This window comes from Rhinoderma darwinii, chromosome 4 (genome assembly GCF_050947455.1).
Source record: "Rhinoderma darwinii isolate aRhiDar2 chromosome 4, aRhiDar2.hap1, whole genome shotgun sequence".
Classification (NCBI taxonomy): domain Eukaryota; kingdom Metazoa; phylum Chordata; class Amphibia; order Anura; family Rhinodermatidae; genus Rhinoderma; species Rhinoderma darwinii.
In genome coordinates this window covers 176,807,227-176,834,787 of record NC_134690.1, presented here as the reverse complement: position 1 = coordinate 176,834,787, position 27,561 = coordinate 176,807,227, and the positions used below count along the sequence as shown (strand labels likewise).

At 40.8% G+C, this 27,561-nt stretch overlaps 1 protein-coding gene across 1 annotated transcript in view; it reads right to left on the bottom strand.

Annotated features, from left to right (window-relative positions):
- MYOM2 (myomesin 2) overlaps positions 1-27,561 on the bottom strand; it is a 140,198-nt gene that overhangs the window by 4,762 nt on the left and 107,875 nt on the right. Inside the window, exons 30-35 of the mRNA XM_075861936.1 lie at positions 26,309-26,347; positions 17,942-18,047; positions 5,944-6,107; positions 5,734-5,770; positions 5,626-5,648; positions 4,232-4,287 (exon numbers count right to left, since the gene is read on the bottom strand). Coding sequence (XP_075718051.1) covers positions 4,232-4,287; positions 5,626-5,648; positions 5,734-5,770; positions 5,944-6,107; positions 17,942-18,047; positions 26,309-26,347 — 425 coding nt within the window. The remainder of the gene's footprint in view (positions 1-4,231; positions 4,288-5,625; positions 5,649-5,733; positions 5,771-5,943; positions 6,108-17,941; positions 18,048-26,308; positions 26,348-27,561) is intronic.

Sequence of the window (27,561 nt, the reverse complement as noted above, 5' to 3'; positions counted from 1 at the left end):
GGGGGGCTGTGTGTGTCTATCTACAAGGGGGGCTGTGTGTGGCTATCTACAAGTGGTGCTGTGTGTGGCAATCTACAAGGGGTGTCTGTGTGGCACTATCTACAGGGGTGTCTGTGTGGCACTATCTACAGGGGGTCTGTGTGGCACTATCTACAGGGGGGTCTGTGTGGCACTATCTACAGGGGGGTCTGTGTGGCACTATCTACAGGGATGTGTGTGTGGCGCTATCTACAGGGGGGGTTTGTGTGTGGTGCTATCTACAGGGAGATGTGTGTGGTGCTATCTACAGCGGCTGCGTGGCGCTCTCTACAGGGGGTCTGTGGCACTATCTACAGTGTGTGTGTGCGTCGCTATCTACACGCGGTCTGTGTGGCGCTATCTACGGGGGATCTGTGTAGCGCTATCTACAGGGTGCTGTGTGGCGCTATCTACAGGGTGCTGTGTGCCACTATCTACAGGGGGTCTATGTAGCACTATCTACAGGGGGCTGTGTGGCGCTATCTACAGTAGTCTGTGTGGCGCTATCTACAGGGTGCTGTGTGGCACTATCTACAGGGGGTCTGTGTGGCACTATCTACAGGGGGTCTGTGTGGCGCTATCTACAGGGGGTCTGTGGGGCGCTATCTACGGGGGGTCTGTGGGCGCGATCTACAGGGTGTGTGTGTGCGCCACTATCTACAGGCAGTCTGTGTGGCGCTATTTACAGGGGGTCTGCCTCGCGCTATCTATAGGGACAGTGGTGTAATAGAGGGATACTTTCATTGATGCCTATAATTGGTGTTTATAACTGCCTATTTTACTTTTATTTTCTTATTCTCTTATTTTGTTGCTATATTAGCCTTTATTACTTTTGGTCATCAGATCGCCCACCATTGATGGAGACTTGCCCTGCTCCCTAACTGCCCCGCTCAGGAGCTGCCAAGACTTAGCGGAAACATTGATGTTGACTTTACTCTATGGATTGATACAAATGTGGCAATACCAAATATGTATAGTTTTATTTAGGTTTTAGTAAAATTGCACAATAAAAATATGTTTTATGGAAAATCTTAATTTTTGTGTTGCTGCATTCTGAGAGCATTAACATCTTTTGTTTTCTATTGACGTAGGAGTATGAGAACTTGTTTTTTGCAAGATATGGTGCCGTTCTTTTTGGTATCATTTTGGCATACATATAATTTATTGCTTAACTTTTTTTTTGGTCTATTGGTCATTACAATTGCGGTACTAAATATTCATTTTTTTTTAATAGTACACTTTAAAAAAAATAATAATTATTGAAAAAAGGTTTGTAAAACTTAATTGAACAAAATTTAACTCTTCTGGTTTATCCCCCTTGGGACTTGAATCAGCGATCATTTAATTGCTTGTATACAGGGCCATCCTTTAGGCAGGGCAAGTGGGGCCTGTGCCCTGGGCCCCACACATCTGCGCCCCCCCCCCCCTCTTATTGCCACTTGAAGAACGTCTGTTACCAGTTACTGTAGTAACTGGGGCCCATGTTGTAAACTATATGAGCCCCCATTACTACAGTAAAATCTCCATATACTTATACTCCCTGCTCGAGTGTTCTTCGGCTGCGGGTGCATCGCTGGGTCCTGACGGCGATCAGCGTCAGTACGTTGTATGTACAGCGCAGATTTCGTTCTGATGCTGAATGGAGTCAAGACCCTGTGCAGCTCTTGGAGGTGAAAAGGGTAAGTATATGGATATTGTCTGCTAAGGCCCTGTATCTAAGCATATTATGTGGTATACTGTCTGATGAGCTCTGTACCTAATATTTTCATGTGTGATACTGTCTGCTGGGGCCATGTATTTAAGCCTTTCATGTATGATACTGTCTGCTGGGGCCATGCATCTAAGCCTATCATGTGTGATACTGTCTATTGAGCCAATGTATCTAATCCTATCATGTGTGACCCTGTCTGCTGGGGCCCTATATCTAACCATATCATGTGTTCATATAAATAATAAATTAAATGGACAGCATGAAGTCACTTCCACAAATCCTTAATTGGAGCCTTGTCGGGATACTTGGTGGCTAGTTTTCTCTAAAACAAGCTGACCCCATCTGTTATAGTGGAAGTCAGTCTGTGTACCGCTGGGAGTAAATAGGGTCCCCCACACTGTTTATTTGATTATTTATTTACTGATTTATTCTTTCATAGTGAATGGTAAAAGTTTTCTGCCATTCATATATTTGTTTCCTTGCCTATTTTGTACCATAGAATTCTCACAACATTGGTTGGCCTAATAGGCAGATACCAATGACAGACCTGGGGGCGTGAACCTGTAGCGGGGCGCCCATGGGCTGTCAACACCTAAGGTGCCACAGTGCTATTGAGCGGGGTTAAACTGACAGGATTGTCAGTAGCCCATATGTGTATTACATCTGTGGTCCTGCAGCTGATATAACGGCACAGTGACCGTGATCAGAGTGCCGTAATACTATGGAGCTGGTCCTCTGAGAACTCCTGCCTGCAATGTACTATTACGGCACTGGTCATTAAGGGGTTAAAGGAAAGTGTTCTTTAATTAATAATATAATTGTCTATGTATATGAGTATATAATGTATTTTGTTATTCCTGTGTGTCTCGCTAGACTTTGTATTGTATTTGTCATTATGAAAATATGTTTTTTATACATAAGTGTTTTATTTTACATTTATTTTTATAAATCGAGTCACACCAAATTTTGAAATGTAATCTTGAGAACAATAAAATCTATGTTGGTGACTGAGTTCTGTATTTTAGCTTATTGTTTTTTGTAGCTTACAGATTTTCATTTTAATGCCAATTCCGCCTAGCTCAGTCTTTAATACCAAAAGGTCCCATGTTCCTTAACATTGTATAATAAGTCTCAGCTGATATCTTTAAAGCTTTTATGTATACTCACAAGAATCCCCTTAAGGCAATATATTGTACAAAATAATTTAAAAGCAAGACTCGGAATACTTCAAATAAAAAAGGCCTTCCTCCCTTGTTACATTCTCCTGCCGAGCAAAATTTTAGAGGCAATCAAGAATGTTTCATCGTTTAAGTACAATGTCAATGTGCGTTTCCAATGATGAGGACATCATGAGGTTATTCCATGTCAATATTTTTAGAGACTGTTCGTAGCAGTTTTTATTTTACTATATTTACCATTGCATTGGAATTAATAAGTAAACAACCTGCATAAGTAGATTTATATCATCCAATATTTACATTTTTTCTTTTAATTATGTCATTATTATTCTACTGTGTCCCATGTGTATCGTATGTACCTTTATGTCAGACCTATACATTCGTAATTACAACGTATTTCTCTAATGAAGTACAGTCTGTAAACCTACTTTGTATTGAAATAGCAAAATATACTCAAGGATACATATGAGTTTTATATAGCAGTATCCATTTTTACTATAGCCTGAGTACTGTTCTGTTCACATTAGCAGTCTGCAGCACTATTCTTGCTGTCTAAAATACTGGAACCCAGACTGAAACGTACCGGACCCAATTTTAAGTCAATGGGATCCCTCAGGATTTGTTTGGATCCATTCGTAAATGTATCTGCCATAGCTCCATTACGAATGAAAGCCATGATGCTAATGTGAACAGAGCCAAAGAGATACGGTAGATACTTTTTTTTTTTTACAAGATTTATCATTGATGGTCTAGCCTTGTAGTGTAATTAATAGGGGTCTAGCCTCTCACAATAAGTAGAACAAGTGAATGCAACCCATTTTTTTTCCTGATATGTGGAGAATCGGGGGATGGGACCCACACCAATCACAGACTGATTTTCCCATTATAGATTTTTACACAAACATATCAGAATTGTCCCATTGGTGAGGTCATAACTAATTTTTAGAACTAATGGTTCCATGTACTGATTTTAATAAAGAAATTACTACATTGATATAAACAGAAGTTACAGAAATAGTGTCACTGAACATTCTACAACTCTCAGTGGTTTCACTACTGGTCTGTGCATTGGTGTCAGTTATAGTTCTGTTGACAGTGTAGCAAGCTGTATAGTGATTATGGGATACTTGTAATTTTTACATATTTTTCAGTCAATAAAACAGCCTATTTAGATTAACATTTCTTCTTTTTGACCTTTACAAATTTGAAATATATTTATTCTAGAGCTTTCTACCTAAAAAAAAAAAAAGGAGTAGACTAACATTTTGTTATACAGAATAAGCTATAAACAAAGAAAAACTAAATCAGCAGACAGCACTCTTACCTTGCCTTCCATTATAGTTACCACATCGGGCAATCCACCCATCACCTTACCACGATCTAAGGAAAGGGGGTTACAGGTCAATCATGAATATAACATAGTATTATCAGTTTAGTTGTTATTAAATAACTTACTAAAGGTAAAAACCGTTAAGTTTAGTGTTGTTTATGGTGTAATATAAAATGGCACAAAACTGACTATCTACATCATTAGGCAATCTACATAATTTACGGGGAACTTTTCTTTCTAGAAAACACCCTTCAGACCCGCAGCAACATATAGCAAGCAACTTTGTTTGTATCAGGTTTAAAGGCAAAGCCATTTTTAGAAAAAAAAAATAAACAGGTTAGACATTGTGTTCGGTGTAACTTTATAAATTGTTTTCATTAAAAATGTGTTTTACTTTTTGAGATACAGCTGATCTGTATCCTCTATACAGAGCAGCTGTATCTAGTGCTAAATTCTGTTCCCGTCAGGTCCGTGGGACTGACGGGTTCAGTGAAAGTGGGTCCTGCGTGTCTCTGACACGCAGGATCCACCTGTAATCTGTCACATGTAGGTTATGAACTAAGAAGTGATAGATCACAGATGGCTCCTGCGTGTCAGAGACATGCAGGACCCGCTGACACTGAACCCGTCAGGTCCGCGGGACTGACGGATTCAGGTCATAGCGAATGATACAGCTGCCCTGTACAGAGAATGCAAAGCGGCTGTATCTCAAAAAGTAAAACTAATTTGTGATAAAAACTATTTATTAAGTTACACCAAACACACTGACTGACCTGTTTATTAAAAAAAATATGCCTTTAATCTTACTGTTACTCATCAAGACCGCATGCAACAGGTTACAGTACTGTCAATATTTGCGTTTATATTCAGTTAACTGCATAGTATCAGATTTTTTTTAAATACAATTCAAAGAGCCACTTTCAATAAGACTACGTGGGTGCATTCAGGAATAACTGGATCTTACTGAAAAGTGTCGTTTCCTGCAAATCTGGAACATGCTAAAAGCATTGAAGTCTTAAAGGATTACTAAAAACAACCTATTTTCTTTTGCCCTATTAGGGGATCCTACAGTATGCTAAAAAAAAAAAGGAAGTCCCCCCACTCTGGGCCCCCTTTATTATCCAGATTCGCATCTAGAATGCCTCTCTATATTCAGTGATCCATTGAATCCATAGGAATAAATGCATATCAATTGATTTTAGGGAGTACTATGTAGTCTTTAAGGTTCCTTGCAGCAGGGAAATTTAAAAACTCCCCCAATGATATTCCTAGTGATGTTAGCTGATCTTGGTGAACCAAACTTGGTTGTCCAAAATGCTAATATTTTGTGGATTGTGTATACAATGACATGCATAGAGCTAATTCATAAATGTTTTAGAAACACTTACTCTTTTCAGCAAAGGCTGCAGCCCTGTGGGAGGAAAAGGAAAGTAATTGTTTAATAAAATATTTAATACATCTTATTTTGCATACAAGATAATGAATTTCAAACTTACTTGAGTCTCTGGAATTCAGAAAAGGCTTCATCAAAAGCTGAAATTAAAAAGAAGATATTTCATTAGGTTTCCATAACAACAAGTTTCGAGAGAGAGAGCAAAAAGGTAAAAAAAAAAACAAAAAAAAAACATGTGCATAGATTTCTTTTTGCTTAGAGCTTTGATAATATCAGACAATTTTCTAAAATGTCTCAGATTTATAAGTATTACCTTGTCCTGATAAATCAACAGTTCTCTTATAGGAAGTTTTGGAATCGAATATCTCAAATGTATATTTTCCTTTGTCCTTTTCTGTGGGTTCACAAATCTGCATCCAGGCAAATTCATCTGTGCCTCCGATTCTCATCTTGTCACTTGAAGAAACCTTTGATTCCCTTTTACATAAAAATATTTAAAATGATAAGATTTTCCGCTATAAAAAGGTAGGTATCATTTTGTAAAGGAATTATATTTCTGGAGTTGCAATGAATAAAACTTATGTATCTAGAATAATCAATAACTTTGACAAAAGAAGAGTTTGACCCATTAGGACAACCCCTGTCCAGATGCCCTATTAGGGCATATTGATGTCATAGAGGTATCCCCCGCTTAGGACCTACGTCTATCTGCCAAAATGGAGAGGTGGGTCTGTAAGAGCTGTAAGGCTGGATTTACTCGCAGCATTTTGCTGCTTTTTGTGGATTTTTTTTTTACTGTTTTTAATGGCTTTTTTTTTGCTGCGTTTTTTGATCCATTTTTCAGTGTATCCAGATGTTACATAAAAGTCTCTAGTAAAATATCAAATGCAATTTTGTGCTCAGTGGCATTTTTTGCAAAATGCAGCATGTTTTGGTTATGGTGCTTTTTCAGGTGTTTTTCCCATAGGCTTCTCTATAGGGCTTCAATAACATCAGAAAAACGCATGTACAAAATGATTCTAAATGAAAAAAACAGCACAAAGATCGTCATGAAAAAAATGTGAAAAATACAAGCGTTTTTAGAAGCATTTTTTGATGTACAGTAGTTTAAAACACATTTTCAGTGGGAAGGAGGCCTAAGAGCAGCTCATGCTGTGGCGGACACAGCCCGTCCTTGCATTACGTGGATGCAAACTCATCTGAATGATCGCCATGTAATGATACATGTGCAGGGGGAATGTGTGGCTGACAGTAGATTCCTTGGTAGATAACAGCTGATCGCTGGAGGCGAGAGAAGCAGACTTCTTTTTAAAAAGGGGTTGTCTTCACGAGAAAACCCCTTTAAAGTCTTGTAGTCATGCGTGTAAATTAAGCAAAAAAGAAGTTTCAAATTAAAAGACACAAGAAAAACAAAGATGGTAACAGAAAAGGTATGATTGTCAGCAAAAGTTGGAAATACTATAGGAAGGGGAGTTATAAGCTCCCAAAGTTGTCCACACGTTCAGAAGTCATGTTCACCACAATGAACACAGATCATCTCTTCATTTACTCTACACCAGAAGAACCATCTGAATTCTGAAATAGCCTGCAGATTAATGTACATTAATAGACTACTACAGACTGCCATTAGAAGCAGCCTACAATCTGTGAATTGAGTCACGAGTGTTTTGAGAGCTCAGTGCAGCCACAGGACCCTTAGATAAACAGCATTTTTGGTAATTCTAATGTAATAAAGAATTTCCAATGCCAAGATGGAGCTATATTATATGCAAACACCTAGAACTAGTCTAATGTTTAATTGGACAATTAACTACTTTATTATATAAGTCCTCGAAAAATCACATTTTTGATGGCATCCTAGACAACCTTATGTATATCAAAGCATTTTATACAACAGTCTGTGACTGCTGCTCCTCCATAAGTGAGTACAGGCTGCTATAGGCAGCAGTCTGTGTTATGATGATAATGTCACATGGTAGAAGTGGGCACCAGAACTTACCCTACACTTTTATTGGATGGTTTCTACTTATAAACTGAGCAGCTCTGATAATAGATAAATGTTCTGTCATTTGGGTTTATGCAATTTCCTAATATACAAGTAAAAGTTCACAATCTATTCACCAAAAAAACAAAGATTTGCTTACAGGATCTAGATAGTGGAAATACTGGTTATGACACAGAATGTAACTCTTAACACTACATGTGTATTTTTGTCTTCTTTATGGGAAATTGTATCCTCTACTGGTTCAGTTACTGATATAATCACATCATTTGCATAGCACTTCAGAACAAATCCGTTAAATATGTAAACAGTGACTACTATTACAATAATGTTAAAAGTGTTGTTATTATTATACATTAAAGGCACAAATAGTTGGTCGGAAAAGCATACAATAGGATTACATCAATCCAGCAGCAACAGGGTTAATCAGTAAGAACATAAAATTGTTGCTTAAAAACAAAATGTCACCCCTGCAGTCATTTCCTCTCTAATTGGCACCGCTGTGTTCAGCGTTCAGCATCGCAATAATGGCAGACTTTGAAAGAGATGATCTGAACCTATCATCATTCTGAGAGATGAGAAACCACAGACTCTTGTAAATTAATGGACATCACACAACTAAGGCGCTCACAGACAAAACAAGACATTCTTTGAAAAGAAAGTCAGAAGTCATTGTGTAAACAGATGCTTAATTTAATATTGTTATATTTAATATTCTAAATAACCAAAATGCCCATTAAAATGTGGTGTATGTAATCCAATCTTTAATGGATCAATGAATAGAGTGGAGCTGTTATGCTAATAAAAAAAAATGTGTGCATCCATGCCCCTTGTTACAATAGAAGCTGTCGTTTTATCCACCAAAACAGTATTTTTGAGCCTATCCGCTCAATAAAAACGGCAGTCTTATTTAACTGTTCAAAAATGGCTGCTTCTAAACCTATCTGTTAGGGATCTGCCAGGTACTTCATCTAGGTATACTCCTGGGATTAATCAATCCACACCTGAGGCCAGACCTGTTCGACTGACACCATCTCCCACCAACCAGGGTGGCAGGCTCAGGAGTGGGAGAGCCTATCGCGGCCTGGTCTGTCGGAGTTAGCTCCGCCTCCTGTCCTTTATTACCTGCCCTGTTCTCTCCCTCAGTGCTTGTAATTCTTTTGGATTCCTGGCCCCACTGCTGCTTGCTCCAGCCTGCTTCTGCCGTGCTTCTGCCTTGCTGCAGTTCTGCTTGACCTGCTTTGCTTTGCCCCTGGCTTGCTTCTGTCTCCTTGCCCGCTTGGGTGTACTCACTTCGTCCTGGTCCTGACTGTCCGTTCGCCGCTCCGTTTCCTCGTGGCGTTCCGTGGCTACTGCCCCTTCCCTTGCATGTTCCCTGTTTGTTTCCCTGTGCACTTAGACAGCGTAGGGACCGCCGCCCAGTTGTACCTCGTCGCCTAGGGCGGGTCGTTGCAAGTAGGCAGGGACAGGGCGGTGGGTAGATTAGGGCTCACTTTCCCTTCACCTCCTTCCGGCCATTACTTAATTACAAGCCCTTACCTAGTCTACCATTTCTCCTACGCTGACGCTATCATGGACCCCCTTGAGACCCTGGCCCAGCAGATGCAGGGCCTCTCCCTACAGGTCCAGGCCCTGGCCCAAAGGGTCAATCAGGGTGACGCTGCTTTAGTAGTACCCCTCACCTCACCTCTAGAACCCGACCTCAAGTTACCTGACCGGTTCTCAGGGGACCGTAAGACGTTTCTCTCCTTCCGGGAGAGTTGCAGACTGTATTTCCGCCTAAAGCCCCACTCCTCAGGTTCCGAGAACCAGCGGGTGGGTATCATCATATCCCGACTCCAGGAAGGGCCCCAAGAGTGGGCCTTCTCCTTGGCTCCTGACGCCCCTGAACTTTCCTCTGTTGATCGTTTTTTCTCTGCCCTCGGCCTCATTTACGACGAGACTGACAGGACTGCCTTAGCCGAGAGTCAGCTGGTGACCTTACGTCAGGGTAGGAGACCGGTTGAGGAATACTGTTCTGATTTTAGGAAGTGGTGCGTAGCTTCTCAGTGGAACGATCCGGCCCTAAGGTGCCAGTTTAGGTTAGGATTATCTGACGCCCTGAAGGATCTGCTGGTTAACTACCCCTCGTCTGACTCCCTTGACCAGGTTATGGCCCTAGCAGTACGACTTGACCGACGTCTCAGGGAACGTCAGCTAGAACGCTTCAGTGTGCTCCCCTCTGACTTTTCTGCGATCCCCCCCCGAGGTCCCGTCTCCTCGCCCCTCCACGGAGGACTCGGAGGTACCTATGCAACTCGGGGCCTCCATGTCCCCTCGACAACGTAGGGAGTTTCGCAGAATGAATGGTCTCTGCTTCTACTGTGGGGACGACAAGCATCTACTGAACACCTGTCCCAGGCGCAAGAATAAGAAGCCGGAAAACTTCCGCGCCTAAGTGATCATCGGGGAGGTCACTTGGGCGCACAGGTATTTCCCGTTAATGTGAAACGCAATAAAATTTTGCTTCCCTTTCAGGTCTCGTTTGGTGGTCGATCTGCCACGGGCAGTGCTTTCGTGGATTCAGGGTCATCTGCTAATATCATGTCTGCGGAATTTGCTATGTCTCTAAAGATGCCTTGTATTGATTTACCTTATCCTATCCCTGTAGTAGGAATCGACTCAACTCCTCTTGCTAATGGTTATTTTACTCAGCATACTCCTGTTTTTGAACTCCTTGTTGGCTCCATGCATTTGGAGCAGTGCTCTGTACTGGTGATGCAGGGATTATCGTCTGATCTGGTTTTAGGCCTTCCCTGGTTGCAGTTGCATAATCCCACGTTTGATTGGAATACTGGGGATCTCACCAAATGGGGTAATGAATGTCTTATGTCATGTCTTTCTGTTAACTCTATTTCTCCCCGTGAGGAGGTAAACACGCTTCCTGAGTTTGTTCAGGACTTCGCCGATGTGTTTTCTAAGGAGGCCTCCGAGGTGTTGCCCCCCCATAGAGATTACGATTGCGCTATCGATTTGGTGCCCGGTGCCAAGCTTCCTAAGGGTGGGATATTTAATCTTTCATGTCCTGAACGTGAAGCCATGAGGGTGTATATCCAAGAATGCCTGGCCAAGGGTTTCATTCGCCCCTCGACTTCTCCTGTAGGTGCTGGCTTCTTCTTCGTGGGGAAGAAGGATGGTGGTCTTAGGCCGTGCATTGATTATCGTAACCTGAATAAGGTCACCGTAAGGAACCAGTACCCACTTCCTTTGATTCCGGATCTTTTTAATCAGGTTCAGGGAGCCCAATGGTTTTCTAAGTTCGATCTACGGGGGGCATATAACCTTATCCGCATCAAAGAGGGGGATGAGTGGAAAACTGCGTTCAACACACCCGAGGGTCATTTCGAATACCTGGTCATGCCCTTTGGGTTGTGTAATGCCCCTGCTGTCTTCCAGAATTTTATTAATGAAATCCTGAGAGAGTACCTGGGTAATTTTCTTGTTGTGTACCTTGATGACATACTGGTGTTTTCCAAGGACTGGTCCTCCCACGTGGAGCTTGTCAGGAAGGTGCTCCAGGTCCTTCGGGAGAATAATCTGTTTGCTAAGACTGAAAAATGTGTCTTTGGGGTACAGGAGATACCATTTTTAGGGCAAATCCTCACTCCTCATGAACTCCGCATGGACCCTGCCAAGGTTCAGGCTGTGGCGGAATGGGTCCAACCTGCCTCCCTTAAGGCGTTACAGTGTTTTTTAGGGTTCGCCAACTATTACAGGAGATTTATTGCCAACTTCTCGGTCGTCGCTAAGCCTCTTACGGACCTTACCCGCAAGGGTGCTGATGTCCTCCATTGCCCCCCTGAGGCCGTCCTGGCCTTTGAGACCCTCAAGAAGTGCTTTATCTCGGCCCCCGTGCTGATTCAGCCCAACCAAGAGGAGCCATTTATTGTGGAGGTTGACGCATCCGAGGTGGGAGTGGGGGCCGTCTTGTCCCAGGGTACCAGCTCCCTCACCCATCTCCGCCCCTGTGCTTACTTCTCTAGGAAGTTTTCGCCCACGGAGAGTAACTATGATATTGGCAACCGCGAACTTCTAGCCATTAAATGGGCTTTTGAGGAGTGGCGGCACTTCCTGGAGGGGGCCAGACACCAGGTAACGGTCCTTACGGATCACAAGAATCTGGTTTTCCTAGAATCGGCCCGGAGGCTTAATCCTAGACAAGCTCGGTGGGCACTATTCTTTACCAGATTTAATTTCTTGGTTACCTATAGGGCTGGGTCCAAGAATATTAAGGCTGATGCTCTGTCACGTAGTTTCATGGCCAATCCTCCTTCTGAGAAGGATCCTGCTTGTATTTTACCCCCTGGTATAATCGTCTCTGCCACGGATTCTGATTTAGCTTCTGATATCGCGGCTGATCAGGGTGCAGCTCCCGGGAACGTCCCTGGGGACAAACTGTTTGTTCCCCTGCAATACCGGCTGAGGGTACTCAGGGAAAACCATGACTCCGCTCTATCTGGTCATCCTGGCATCTTGGGCACCAAACACCTCATTACCAGAAACTATTGGTGGCCTGGGTTGCCTAAAGACGTTAGGGCTTACGTCGCCGCTTGTGAGGTTTGCGCTAGGTCCAAAACCCCTAGGTCCCGACCTGCGGGCCTACTACGTTCCTTGCCCATTCCCCAGAGACCTTGGACCCATATCTCCATGGATTTTATCACCGATTTGCCTCCATCTCAGGGCAAGTCGGTGGTGTGGGTGGTAGTCGACCGCTTCAGCAAGATGTGCCACTTTGTGCCCCTTAAGAAGCTACCTAACGCCAAGACGTTAGCTTCTTTGTTTGTGAAACACATCCTGCGTCTCCATGGGGCCCCAGTCAATATCGTTTCTGACAGAGGGGTACAATTTGTTTCCTTATTTTGGAGAGCTTTTTGTAAAAAGTTGGAGATTGATCTGTCCTTCTCCTCCGCCTTCCATCCCGAAACTAATGGCCAAACGGAAAGGACCAACCAATCCCTGGAACAATATTTAAGATGTTTCATCTCTGACTGTCAATTCGATTGGGTCTCATTCCTTCCCCTTGCTGAATTTTCCTTGAATAACCGGGTCAGTAACTCGTCAGGGGTCTCCCCGTTTTTCTGTAATTTCGGGTTTAACCCAAGATTCTCCTCCGTCTCCCCTGGTTGTTCCAATAATCCTGAGGTAGAGGATGTTCATCGGGAACTGTGCACTGTCTGGGCCCAGGTTCAGAAGAACCTAGAGGCGTCCCAGAGCGCACAAAAGATTCAGGCGGATAGTAGACGTTCTGCTAACCCCCGGTTTGTCGTCGGGGATTTGGTCTGGTTGTCGTCCAGGAACTTGCGCCTTAAGGTCCCGTCCAGGAAGTTTGCTCCCCGATTTATTGGACCTTATAAGATCATTGAAGTCCTCAACCCTGTATCCTTCCGTCTGGAGCTCCCCCCATCATTTCGCATACATGACGTCTTCCATGCCTCCCTCCTTAAACGCTGCTCCCCGTCCTGGTCCCCCTCGAGGATACCTCCTGTTCCCGTTCTCACCCCTGAGGGGGTGGAATTCGAGGTGGCCAAGATTATGGACAGTAGGATGGTCCAGGGCTCCCTCCAGTACCTGGTCCATTGGAGAGGATACGGGCCGGAGGAGAGGACTTGGGTACCTGCCCGTGATGTTCACGCTGGGGTATTGATCAGGAGGTTCCACCTTCTCTTCCCCACTAAACCGGGTCCCCTTAGTAAGGGTCCGGTGGCCCCTCATAAAAGGGGGAGTACTGTTAGGGATCTGCCAGGTACTTCATCTAGGTATACTCCTGGGATTAATCAATCCACACCTGAGGCCAGACCTGTTCGACTGACACCATCTCCCACCAACCAGGGTGGCAGGCTCAGGAGTGGGAGAGCCTATCGCGGCCTGGTCTGTCGGAGTTAGCTCCGCCCCCTGTCCTTTATTACCTGCCCTGTTCTCTCCCTCAGTGCTTGTAATTCTTTTGGATTCCTGGCCCCACTGCTGCTTGCTCCAGCCTGCTTCTGCCGTGCTTCTGCCTTGCTGCAGTTCTGCTTGACCTGCTTTGCTTTGCCCCTGGCTTGCTTCTGTCTCCTTGCCCGCTTGGGTGTACTCACTTCGTCCTGGTCCTGACTGTCCGTTCGCCGCTCCGTTTCCTCGTGGCGTTCCGTGGCTACTGCCCCTTCCCTTGCATGTTCCCTGTTTGTTTCCCTGTGCACTTAGACAGCGTAGGGACCGCCGCCCAGTTGTACCTCGTCGCCTAGGGCGGGTCGTTGCAAGTAGGCAGGGACAGGGCGGTGGGTAGATTAGGGCTCACTTTCCCTTCACCTCCTTCCGGCCATTACTCTATCCCAAAACATCATATCGTTAATATCATTTCAACACTTGTACTCCAGCTTGAATTCACTAATATCTTATCATGCCGTAGAAACTCAATTTATAAAAGCAAGCAGACATTGCCAAGAGGAGAAATTATTGTTCACACCGAAAACCAGAATGGGAAGACATTGATCTAAGTGACATTGACCATTTAATGATTGTTGGTGCCGGACAAGATGGTCTGAGGATCTCAGAATCCTCTGATCTTCTGGGTTTGTCATGCAGAGCAGTCTCTAGAGTTTATAGAATCATTGTGTGTAAAGTAGAAAAAAAAATCCAGTGAATACTATTTTGTGGTGGAAAATCCTTTGATAATAATAATAATAATAATAATAATAATAATTAATAAAAAATAAATAAAAAAAAGTCACAGGAGAATGGTCAGGTTGGTCCAAGTTGGCAGCAAGAGGACAGCAACTCAAATAATCTGCATATAGAAGATATAGCAGCATTGAGGCTTCTACGCCTGTTAGATAAGAATAGGAAAGTAACGTACAATGGCTGTGAACTTGTCAAGTTAAAGGCTATGGACACTTTTTGTGCTCCATTCATCTTCTACAGACTGCATGTATTCTAGTATATAGCAGGCTGCAGAATGCCGTTCACACAGAAATCCATTAGACTTTTTGCCTGACAACTCATTCTCTAGCCCCTGTCTCCCCTCTTCTAAATGATCTGCTAAGCTGATTTATGTCCAAATCAAAGTGCAACTCTGCACCGATTCACCAGCGGTCACCTGACCAGGATGGGAAGGAATGGGGGATCCACTGATTTCGAGAAAGGTGTGGGTCTTGGAGCTGGAACTCGTATCTATCAGACATTTATGGTATATCCTATTGATGTGCCATAACTGTCTGAGATGGCAATACCCCTTTAATACAAAATGATCATTATTTAAATCCAACAAACTACCCAGTCTCCTCATCTTTTAGCGGCTCCTTCCAATAGGTTTATGAGCCATATACCAAAGACACATCACCTTAAGCAGGTTCAACTATCATGACACTAAGTTCAGTGCACTCCAATGGCCTGCACAGTTACCAGACTTTATTCTAGTAGAGCACGTTTAGAATAGGTAGAATGCAAGATTTGCAGAATGGATGTACTGCCATCAAATCAGCAGCAACTGTGTAATGGTAAAGGATCGTTCCAGCACATTGTTGAAGGGAGGTCCTACCAAGTAATAGAAAGATGTACAGTAGCTAATACATTTACTGCATCAGTTACAAAGCAGAACAACATAATATCCCTGCCATCTTACTCTCGTTGGATGTTGACAAGGACACTGCCTTCTCTTCCTTACAACCTAAACATAGTTTTCCCTCATCCGAGTTGTTCCATTATCTTTAACAGTACTACACTTTTTTTCTCAAAACCTTTTTGACATGTATTATCTCCATTTTCCACATGCACGCGCCCTTACTCCTTATCTTTTAAATATAGTAAAACCTGGTCCACTCCTCTTATTGGTCCCAACTCCCCTATGCTTCTAATTGGGTAACTGAAGTGCACAATACCCAGTCAGACACAGCTTGGTCCCAAATCAGGGAGGTTATGTACAAGAGCACTTAAAATACATATTGTCCTTCTTTGCCCTTTTCCGTTGGTACTTGGTCCTCACCAGGATAGCCACTATTGGGAGGGACCCTAGAAATATGTTACATGCCTTTTGATGCTGTTCCCATGTGATGAGGCTCTAAATTAGAGAATGCCCTTATCTTCTCAGTCACAGATCACAATCTCTAAAAAGACCCATTAGAAGCTCTCCTTAACAAAAAAAATAAATAGATGGATCCTTCCAGACTCTCAGAGGTTGATCTATTTTTCCTGTTTGGCTACCAAGAAAACAAGACCACAAGCCTAGAACAAATCCTTGCTGGATCTCTCTGAAGTCAAAAGTCGCCTTTCATGGCATATAATTATTAGAAAACTGACAAATCATAAATGATCATCATGATACATTTTTGAAAGTCTATTTCTTCCCTTCCTCTCACTTTGTTCCCTCTCTATCTAATACTAGGAGTTGGGGTTGGGGTTAGAATCTCAAAGTCCATTTGTAATGCACAAAGCTTCTCCCAGCCCCACTTGCATATTATTATTACCTTTTTCTTTTGCTCCATCCCAGATTTGACCCATATAAATGCCTTTGGTTGAATCGAGGACAACTCCTCTTACTTTACCCCTTTCTTACTGCATTATTCAGACTTGGCTTTTCTTTTTCTTTGCTGATTTATGTTATTTATCAATATTATTATTTGCCACTTCTATTCTATTTTCACAATTTCATGATGCCAGTGGGACATATCTGGTTCTGTTTGTTATCTTTATGCTTATAATGTGTTCCGTATTCTATTACATTTGGCCCGTGAACTTTTAAAAAAACAAATAAATACTGCTACATAGAAAAAGACTTAAAAGATAAAACTTTTTTGGAGTAAAAGGCTCATAGTCATTTCCCAGGTGTTCCCATGTGTCTTGCTAGTACTAAATGTCAGTTGATACAATTTAAATTCATCTCTGTCACAGATGCCAAGTCTCTCATTTACTTCACAGAACTTTGTCTTAATTATTTTAACATGATCCTAGAATCTGTCAATTACGGGGAATTTATATCCTTCCAGTTGTAATAATTTGGTTGAGAACAAGCAGGTATTTTTAGAATTGTCATCTCAAATGTATAACTAATTATAACTGATATTAACTTCTTAAATAAATTGAGACAAAGCTCTAACAGACTGTAATGATAAGAGTTGCTTAACACAGAACTTGAGAACATTAGTGTCATCTAATGTATATTTTAGGTTTGTGACTTGGAAAGCACTGGAGAGGGTGTATTTCTCACCTGGCTGGCTAAGATGGGTTGAGATGATTAATCCAGGAAAGTTGTGTTTCGCAGTAAAACTTAGTTGCTGAGGCTTTTGTTAAGTCTTTATCCGGGCCTGGATTTCTATAGAATGACAGGTAGGATTATCAGAGAGAATTGCCATTCTCTCCCCGATCCAGTACAGGGTTTCCCCTAGCCCATGTCAGTACAAGTGTGCTCACTGGGCTATTTAGGGGTCAGAGCCTGGGAAGCCACACAAGGATATAGTGGAATGCCTGATCCAAGAAACAAAGTACTCATGGTTTATAATTGGTGAGGAAACCTGCTGTTTAGTCAGTGCCCAGATGGGCCAGGAGTTTGTTTTGTTTATATACTGCACGTTTTGTATGTTGGATAAGCACTTGTTTATTTTTGGTCTGCAATAAAGCCTGCAATTTAAACCTGAAATGTATTAACATTTTCATTGCCAACCGAAATCTCAGATACGTACAGATCCCGACAATATGCAATCACTCTTTTGTTTATATGAAGAGTCCGTCATGTAAACTTCAGGCCAGACTCTCATAACTTAGTGGAAATAAATAGATATAAATGTGAAATATCCTAATTAATTTCCTAATAAATTGCCTGGAGTCCAAAATTGTTTACGCAAATTGTTCCAGCCAATATTTCTATTGTAATTTGTATTCCAGATAAACCAGTTGATCTTTTTTTTGGGGGGGGGGTTTGAATATTTTTTGCAACGCGCAGTATCTGTACGTAGGTAATATAGAAACATATTAATTATTAGCGAAGTGCAGTGGCAGATATACCACATGTGCAACCTGTGCAGCTAAGAAGGTACCCAGTAGGTAACACCTTAAAAGCAACTTCTTATTGTCTCTTAGATTGCATGTGAAGGACTGAGCTGAAGAATTTCATAACTCACAATTGCAGGTGGTTTATTACAGGAACATTAGGGGAAGGGGTGCTCTATAACAAGTTATTCTAGAGCAAGGGGTCAATATACTGTTACTGCACAGGGGTTTCACATCTTCACTTACCATTTGATTTGACATTTCTACTCAATATTTCCAAATAATATTAAACATGGCATGGTAGATTCCATACCTCTGGTACCAGGATACTTTCATTTCTTCAGAGAAGTACTTCATGTAACAATGGAATCGGATTCCTTCTGGGGTGCACTGGATTTTCAGCTCAGAAGCAGATGATCCTATAAAACAAAGAGCAGCATATTCCATATTAGCTGATATTCATACAGCCCATGTTCGATTTTTTTTCTTTGGAAAAGCAGAAAATAAAGTTGTTTTCTCTATTTCTCTAGGTCTGTACAGAAAAAAAGGCTATTTTCGATACTGAGATATTATCTTTGGGCTTCAGTTATATATTCAATAGATTAAATTACTGACTCTGATGGATTTTTATGACCGTCCTCCTACAAGGATTCAGACAGCTATAATAAGACATTATGGGTTTTTGGTCTTCTAGGGTATTATTCTTTCAAAACAACCTAGTTTTACTTTAGTATTTTAACAATGAGCTCTCAGACACAACTTGTCTTGGTGCATTTTTCTCTCCCAATGATAAACACTCAGTAATTTCAGTAATTATCTTTATAATAGACTCTTCACTTTATCTACTGAGAGCGAGAGCAAGATATTTCAAATGGTACTGCCTGGTGCAAAGGCTTTATTAACATTATATATCACTATAGATTAAATGGATAGACTGTAATTGTGTTTAGGCAGAATTTACTTATGTGTTGATCTCCACAAATATCACTTCAAACTTTGCAATAATAAAACGGTCACTCTCTTTTAGTTGTAGACAATGAATGAAGGTTATTAACTACCATGTTTATTCAGGCTTTTATGGAGAGGAAAGGAAAATGTTTGCTTTGTACAGTGACAAAAAAAGACCTCGCTGTCATAGAAATAACAACTTTAAAAACAACAAAAATCTGTGTAGCTTAAAGATTTAAAAAGCCAAACAAACCGATGGAATATGCAAATAAGTGAAATAGGTATAGAACGTTTATTCCAAATACTGAGGGTGCTTCAGTACCGATGTGGCATCTCATACAGGTTAGACTTATTTTGAGAAAGGCTATGATGGCCAAATTGCATAATATTTTTGGCAAGTGACCCTGGAGTAAGAGACTTGATTTTGACAGAGAGGTGATTTATGGAGCACATTTGGCAGGAAGACAATGTTCAATGCTGTTCAGTTGATATTGAGGGTATTTTGTCAGATATAATGACTCTGAAATATGAGGAAAATACTCTGTCTGAAAGGAGAAGCTGCAGAAAGAAACTCTTGCCATATCGGTGCATTGATTCCATTAGTAACTCTCAATCATTTAACTGGGAAATCAATCCATGGTATGAACACCATCAAAAGCTAAATTGTACTAGCCTTATCATAGTTAGAATGCTGTGTATGAGAAAATTGTAAAATATTGGTCATTAACATGGTACAGGGAAGATAATGCTCCACTAATAAGAGACAATGACTCCATAGATTCACTGTGTTTACTCCATTGACATTTTCCTACAGGTATTGCTCAGCTAAGCTGTATGATGCAGAGTTTATTTCTACTTAGGGATCTAAAATTCATCATAACCATACTTATATAATATAATCTAAGATAACCTATTTTTGTCAAAACAATTTACTTTCTATTGTGACTATGCAACTGTTATTTCTCTTGGTTCTATTATATTGTATGTCTCAATATCATTCTATTATTTATGCCTTTTTCATCCAGGTGCAGATTTATTGCTCCTTATCCATTCTTCCGAATTTTTCATAATAATCCGCTCTACAAAAACTAACAAGGAGACATTAGGACATTTGGTAAAGCTGCTATTTACCCAAAACGACATTGTTGGCCTCTCATAAACATATAACCAGCTGAATGCAAAACATTTAAAGACATATTTTCATCTTATAATGGTATGACTTGATGACTTGTTGCTAGGATATGCTCTCACATTATGATCGTGGAGTTCTAACCTCTAGAACAACCACAGATCCTAAGAGCAAAGAGTCTTTTTTTTTTTTTTTTTCCTTACACTTTCCTTTTTCCTTACACTTCTTTTTTCCTTTCCACTTCTGTCCACCTAGTCCCCATCAAGTAAATTGATCTGGAGCTCCTTTCTCAAGAAAAAGATGGGAGTAGTGTTACACACAGAAAACATTATAAGGCTATGTTCACACGGAGTATTTTGGGGGAGGAATATCTGCCTCAAAATTCCGTTTGGAACTTTGAGGCAGATTTTCCTCTCCCTGCACGCCGATTTTAGCGGCGATTTTCGCGGCGTTTTTCGCACGCGGCCATTGAGCGCCGCGGGCATAAAACAGCGCGAAATACACTTTTTCTGCCTCCCATTGAAGTCAATGGGAGGTCAGAGGCGGAAGCGCCTGAAGATAGGGCATGTCGCTTCTTTTTCCCGCGAGGCAGTTTTACTGCTCGCGGGAAAAAGACGCCGACGCCTCCCATTGAAATCAATGGGAGGCGTTCTCGGGCCGTTTTGCCGAGTTTTGCGACGCGGTTTCCGCGTCAAAAAACTCTGCAAAATACTCCGTGTGAACATAGCCTTAGGGAGCCACAGCGCTTAAAGGGTTATTCCCAAGTTGTCTTTTTTTTAAATACATTCTAAACATAAATAAAAATAAAAATATATTTAAGAATCATTTCCGAACTCCCTTTTTCCTCAACTAGATAATGCAGCTAGTTCTGGTTATATTTTCTAAAAGGGGGCATGAGCGGATTGATGTCAATCAAGCCGCACTGCTTTGTTAGTGCGCGCTCCCGACATTGTTAGATGCTACTCCCCCCCCCCTCCCTGTAGCTAACTCCATTGGGACTCCTTCTAGCAGTGTCGTTTCCAACCCTCTAGCCAGGAATGCCTGTCCTGGAGGAACCCCTGACTGTAGGGTCCGTGGTGTATGCTGCACATAAATCAACTGCATGAGACAGCGTCCTGCTCTGTCTCCTGTGCTTCTGTCGGCAGTACAGCAGCCCGCACTGATACGCTGACACACTGATACAGGGCTGGCTTCCTTACAGCAGATGAGAGCACAGGAGACCGAGCAGGACGCTGTCTCATACACCTGATTTATGTGCAGCTTACATAACGGACAGCGGTCAGTCCATGCACGCTGTGTAGGATAAGTATGTTACAAACAATGTTACATACCTAGTACTGATAAGGGCTCAGCTAACATGGCTGGCCTTTACTGTTGTGCCGAGTACAGGACGGCTCCAGGGCTACTGTGCATGCCTGGGGCCGTCCTATAGACTTGAATAGAACCCGGGAGGTGGTCGGGCAGGGAGCTACTGGGCATGCTCTAGCATGCTCGTTCCCGAGATCCCGGCCATCCTCACTGCAAAATAAAGAGGTAGAACAGTGCAGGCGCGGCCACCGCTAGAGGAAAGCAGTGGTGGCCGGATCCCTAGGAAACAAGCAATAAACAAAGAGGGGCTGTCAGTAAAATGGAGCCAGGATATCTCGCAAAGTACAGCATTTTGTAAAGGATCTGCCAGGCACAGCTTCGGGGTTAACTCCCAGAACTAATCAGTCAGCACCTGAGAATACAGGTTGGCAGGCTTAGGAGTGGGAGAGCCTATCGTAACCTGGCCAGACTCAGCTAGCTCCCGCCCTCGGTCTATTTAAGCCTGCACTTCCTGTCCCTCGGTGCTTGTTATTGCTTGTGTTTCTTTCCTTGTGGTTTCCTGGCCCAGCTACAGCTCCTGCTATTTTTGATCCTGCTCCATACAGACCCTGGCTTACCGACTACTCTTCTGCTTTTCGTTTTGTACCTCGCACACTCCTGGCTTTACTCGTCTTTACTTGGCTCGTTCACCACTCTGGTTGCTCACGGTGTTGCCGTGGGCAACGGCCCCTTTTCCTTGCTTGTGTTCCTTGTATGTTTGTCGTGTTTGTCGTACACTTACTGAGCGCAGGGACCGCCGCCCAGTTGTACCCCGTCGCCTAGGGCGGGTCGTTGCAAGTAGGCAGGGACAGAGTGGCGGGTAGATTAGGGCTCACTTGTCCGTCTCCCTACCCCCTGCCATTACAATTTAAAAAAAAAGAAGGTATTTACAAAAATGCCTAATTTTAGGTTGTTAATCTTTATAGGTATATTTGTCAAGACGGAAACACCCCTTTAACTGGCACTGAAGCACCTTCATTCTAAGAATCAGTGGGGGTCCTGGCAGTTGGTCCCCTACCAATCAGGAGGTGATGGAAAGTCCTTATGAAATGCCATCATTTTTAATCATAGCAAAGCCCCTGTCTAAATGCTTTACAAAAAGATAGATAGAGAGATAGAGAGAGAGAGAGAGAGAAAGAGAGAGAAAGAGAGAGAAAGAGAGAGAAAGAGAGAGAAAGAGAGAGAAAGAGAGAGAAAGAGAGAGATTAGATAGATAGATAGATAGATAGATAGATAGATAGATAGATAGATAGATAGATAGATAGATAGATAGATAGATAGATAGATAGATAGATAGATAGATAGGTAGATAGATAGATAGATAGATAGATAGATAGATAGATAGACAGACTATTCATAAAAAAATATTATTCCTTTTTGGATTATATCCTAATCTAGATTAACATGTCTTCAATTTTTTTGTTTTTATAATATGTATTTTAAAAGCATTTCGCATCTCAGTGGACCATTTTGTTTGCAATTTATGTGTGCTTTCTCTGGCTTCCCAGCCTGCACATATGTATATCTCCTAGAAAAAAAATGACCCTAAAAATACACATTAGTCAGCAAGACTTTCAGAGCACATATGAGCTAAAAGCATTAGCATATTCATTTTTAGACCCAGTAAAAGAAAATTTAAAATGAGGTGAAACACTTTAAAATAAATTTTGAGGAAGAGCTTTGTAATTACTCAAGGGAGGTTGAGAGTAGAAGAGAGGGAAATTAACAAGATAAGATACAGTTTACATTCTAGAGTCTACAGAACTGCTATGGCAATAAAGGCTTGTCTTCTAAAATTGCTTGCAGACAGAAAGGAATTTAGGTCCTTTAAAATCTATTATGTAATATCAAAGTTGCACATATTTTAACTTAAAAAATGTCACACACAGCAGAATACAACATGAAATGTCAATTTGAAGAGCGGGTACTACATGCTGCATATTTAAAATGTTCTGAATACAATAAACTAAATTCATTCTTATTTATATTTTATATGAGAACTACAAAAAGGAACCAGTAACAGGTAAGTAATTCCAAATACACACTATTGCCAACCACAAAGTCATGCCACAGGGTTGTGTAGACTTTCAAGTCAAACGATGCCTACTCTATTGTCAAGTCACTAGTTCATGTCATATCATTATTTAGTATCCCCCAGCTTCACAACTGTTCTGTGTCGTCCACCCTATAGCTGGCATTACTATTCCAAAAGCTTCTGCTCAGTGTGGTCAGTATAATGGTAAAGGAATACTCCAGGCTAAATACAATACAAGATACACCGTGTTATTCCTAGCGCATGATATCGCTGCATTACAAATTCTTTGACTCCCTTTGTCATGCAACCCCCCCCCCCCCCCGCGGGTGTATCAGTATTACTTAGCGTGTTTATTTAAATCTGATAAATGTCAAGGGGCTAGTAAATTGTTTATACCTGTGCGGGGCAAACATTAGAAATAAGATAACAGATTTTTCCTAATTCACAAATCTTCTACTCTGTCGAGCACCAAAAGACCTAATTCAATCCATAAATGCCCTCACCAATCACTACATCACAATATTCACTGCCACAAAATTGTACAGAGTACTTTTTATACCAAAATCTCCCCCTTGTCCCTCATCATGCTGAATAAATATTGGGACTGCATGAGATGACCGATTGGCTTGGTACAATATCAATCTAAAATGCTTTATCTTATTTTATTAGACCCACCAAATAGTAGGAATTTGATATTAACCTATAAAAAACAACTAGGTACTTGTACTTGTAAAAGTGCCTTTGTACTTAAGCAAAACAGACTAATAAATAACTTGTAAACCATAAACGGCCCTAACACAACATAACACCATTTACTCCTCTATAGTTTGAGTATGATAAGCGGCCAAATGTTTAGCTGCCATATTTGCATAATACCTGTTTCATGACTCTCATTTCTACCTATGTGGATGCAAACGTTTTGTTTTTATTGATTCCTAAATTCGATTTTACTATATGCCAACAGCTAGAGGATGCAGGACTTTTATTTTCGTCTCAATTCTTCCATTTTTATGACGCTTTTGCAGGCAAGGATTGTAATGTACTGTATAACTCATCATCATATATGCTTTTTCCATTTTAGATGTACAGTAAGATATTGCATGTAGTTTCTTATTCTTTTGCATTTATAATTAAAATATCAATCTCTTTACTTTACTTTACCTTATATTATTTCAGCAAGTCAATCTCCTGGTTTCTTTATTATTATTTTTTCTTCTGTATTCTTGAATATCAGCAGAATTAGCGTAAAACCAAGTAAATAATAACTCATAATAACTTCTGCTTCTTCTTACTAACCCCTTATGGTCTCCCAATGGCATATTCAATAAATGGAGATGATGGAAATACTCAGATTATCGTAATGACTTTCCTTCTTTTTTTGGCTTTTACACCAGTGATTGGCTGTGATTAATCCCTACTTTATGTACACACATGTTTAGTACAGTTGGTCACTCATCTCCGTGCACATTTCAGACACAGCTCATGGACAAGCATAGCGCTGATTCTGGAAAAACAAACCTTGTAGCTAATCCTGGTCAGCCCTTCTCTCCTTCCTCAGTCCAAAAGTCAAGAAACCTACTAAAAATCTCAATGCTAAGAACTTTCTTGGCATTTTAAGAGCAACAAAGACAATAACATACTTAAAGGGATTCTTTCAGTCCTTGAAACCTCCCGTATGCATAGTCTATTTTACATCCCATCTAGATTTTACCTTATAAAAAAGTTTCTTCTCTACTGTAAGCACACCCATATATATATATATATATATATATATATATATATATATATATACACAGGGTGGGACATTTATATGGATACACCTAAATAAAATGGGAATGGTTGGTGATATTAACTTCCTGTTTGTGGCACATTAGTATATGGGAGGGGGAAACTTTTCAAGCTGGGTGTTGACCATGGCGGCCATTTTGAAGTCGGACATTTTGTATCCAACTTTAGTTTTTTCAATGGGAAGAGGGTCATGTGACACATCAAACTTATCGAGAATTTCACAAGAAAAACAATGGTGTGCTTGGTTTTAACGTGACTTTATTCTTTCATGAGTTATTTACAAGTTTCTGACCACTTATAAAATGTGTTCAAAGTGCTGCCCATTGTGTTGGATTTTCAATGCAACCCTCTTCTCCCACTCTTCACACACTGATAGCAACATCGCAAAAGAAATGCCTCCCGATCTGTCCCCCTTAGACTTTTATCTTTGGGGTCATCTGAAGGCAATTGTCTATGCTGTGAAGATACGAGATGTGCAGCAACTGAAATTACGGATACTGGAAGCCTGTGCTAGCATTTCTTCTGTGGTGTTGCTATCAGTGTGTGAAGAGTGGGAGCAGAGGGTTGCATTGACAATCCAACACAATGGGCAGCACTTTGAACACATTTTATAAGTGGTCAGAAACTTGTAAATAACTCATTAATGAATAAAGTAACGTTAAATCAAGCACACCATTGTTTTTCTTGTGAAATTCTCGATAAGTTTGATGTGTGACATGACTCTCTTCCCATTGAAAAAACTAAAGTTGGATACAAAATGGCCGACTTCAAAATGGCCACCATGGTCAACACCCAGCTTGAAAAGTTTCCCCCCTCACATATACTAATGTGCCACTAACAGAAAATTAATATCACCAACCATTCCCATTTCATTAAGGTGTATCCATATAAATGGCCCACCCTATATATATATATATATATATATATATATATATATGGGTGTGCTTACACGGATCACAGCTAAGTGACTGACTCATTTGGCATTATTTATAACCTTATTAATATTTACATATGGTTGTTCCATTATCCAACGGAAGGGCTTCTAGCTACTGTATCACTACCCCATTCCTGTTCATTATGATCTCTAATGGGCAGAGCCCTCTCCTTTATGGCTCTGTCCACACCATATTTGCAGTGCACACATGGCGTATTAATCTTTATATAAATCTATAAAAATCTAGCATACCAGGGGAACCCAGGTTGCCAATTGTCATCCATTGTAAAAAATACATCTTTTACAGGATTTGCATACATTGAAAAGAGTAGTCATACTGTAAATACCAACCAAACATATGCCAAAAAGACACAAAACCTACTGCTACTGTCTGATTTTTGTCTTCTAAACATGGACTTGTGCTTTGTTAAATAAATTAAAGTACACGCAAAATTTTAATTCTGCAGTAATAATGAGTATAAAAAAGATAACATCTTACCGCTGACTTTGCTCATTCCTAGGACAATATCTTCATAAACTAATGATAAAAGAAAACATGAAATCAAATACAAGTGAGCACAAATATTATGTTTCCATTTTACAATGAGATAAAGAATCAGCTACAAATGAAAATAACCATAAGTAAGAAATGTTGTAAATCTACAGAAGGAAAATTTGTGTTTTTATTTGAGCATGTGATGACTGTGATATCCAAAACAACCCATGCATTAATCTTCCTCAATGTATTCTTAAGTAAGAATTGCCAGATTTGTTTTTGGACTTTGTTTATACAGCAAAAACCTAATTGCTGTTTCAAGAAAAATGTTTAGTCAGGTAAATGTCAACAAAAAGATAATTCTTCATGGACTGGATGGTTATTACAGTGTTGCAAAAACAGTTAAGCTGGAAATTCAACACTAAGATAAAAATGCATAAATGAATATTTTTATGGGACATGACATGATGTGTAGTTACTGCATATAAACAGAGTTTTCCAAGATTAACCATTACGTTTTCAATGAAATATTAAGAAATTGAAGTATTCATGATTCAACAATATTTATGTGTTCCAATAAATATGTATGTGTTACATGCGTGTAATGTATTCCTTTTCTGTTTTGTTGGGGTATATATATTTTTTCTCTCTTCTGACTGTTTTTTATTTTATATTGCTGTTATTGTTCCAAAGAATAAGAAAGAACAAGAGGGAGAAAGAACTGGTCTGGACTGGTGGTATGGAAACATTGGCATTTAAAGGCTAGGCACACCTTTTGAAATTGTTTTTTGTTTTCTAATAAAAATGTCTATCAGTGTGTTTGGTGCAACTTTCTAAATACTTTTTTGCAAAAATAAAAAATATTTATTCTTGCTAAAAACTGCATCTTATAGTCCGAAAAATAGGGTGTGTATATATAATTTCAAAGGTGTCTAAGTACAAGTGGGCGGATCTGGATACTGAAGTTAAAGAGGACGACACCTTTCCATATGCACAAATAGGTCATTAGTGCATAAGGTCATCATAGAGGGGGGCTACTACCCGGGACTCCCTTAATTATATAATGTAAAGCTGCTGCAAAGATTGTCTTTCACCCTGCATGACTTAAAGGCCTCTCTACCTGACATTTGGGCCTGTCGTACACTTAAATTAGTTGTCACCTGTCTTGCGGATGGCATGACTGCTGTGTCCTTAAACCCTGTATATCTGCAAAGCAATGATTGATGTTGCTGTTACATTGAGCTCCACATTTAGTA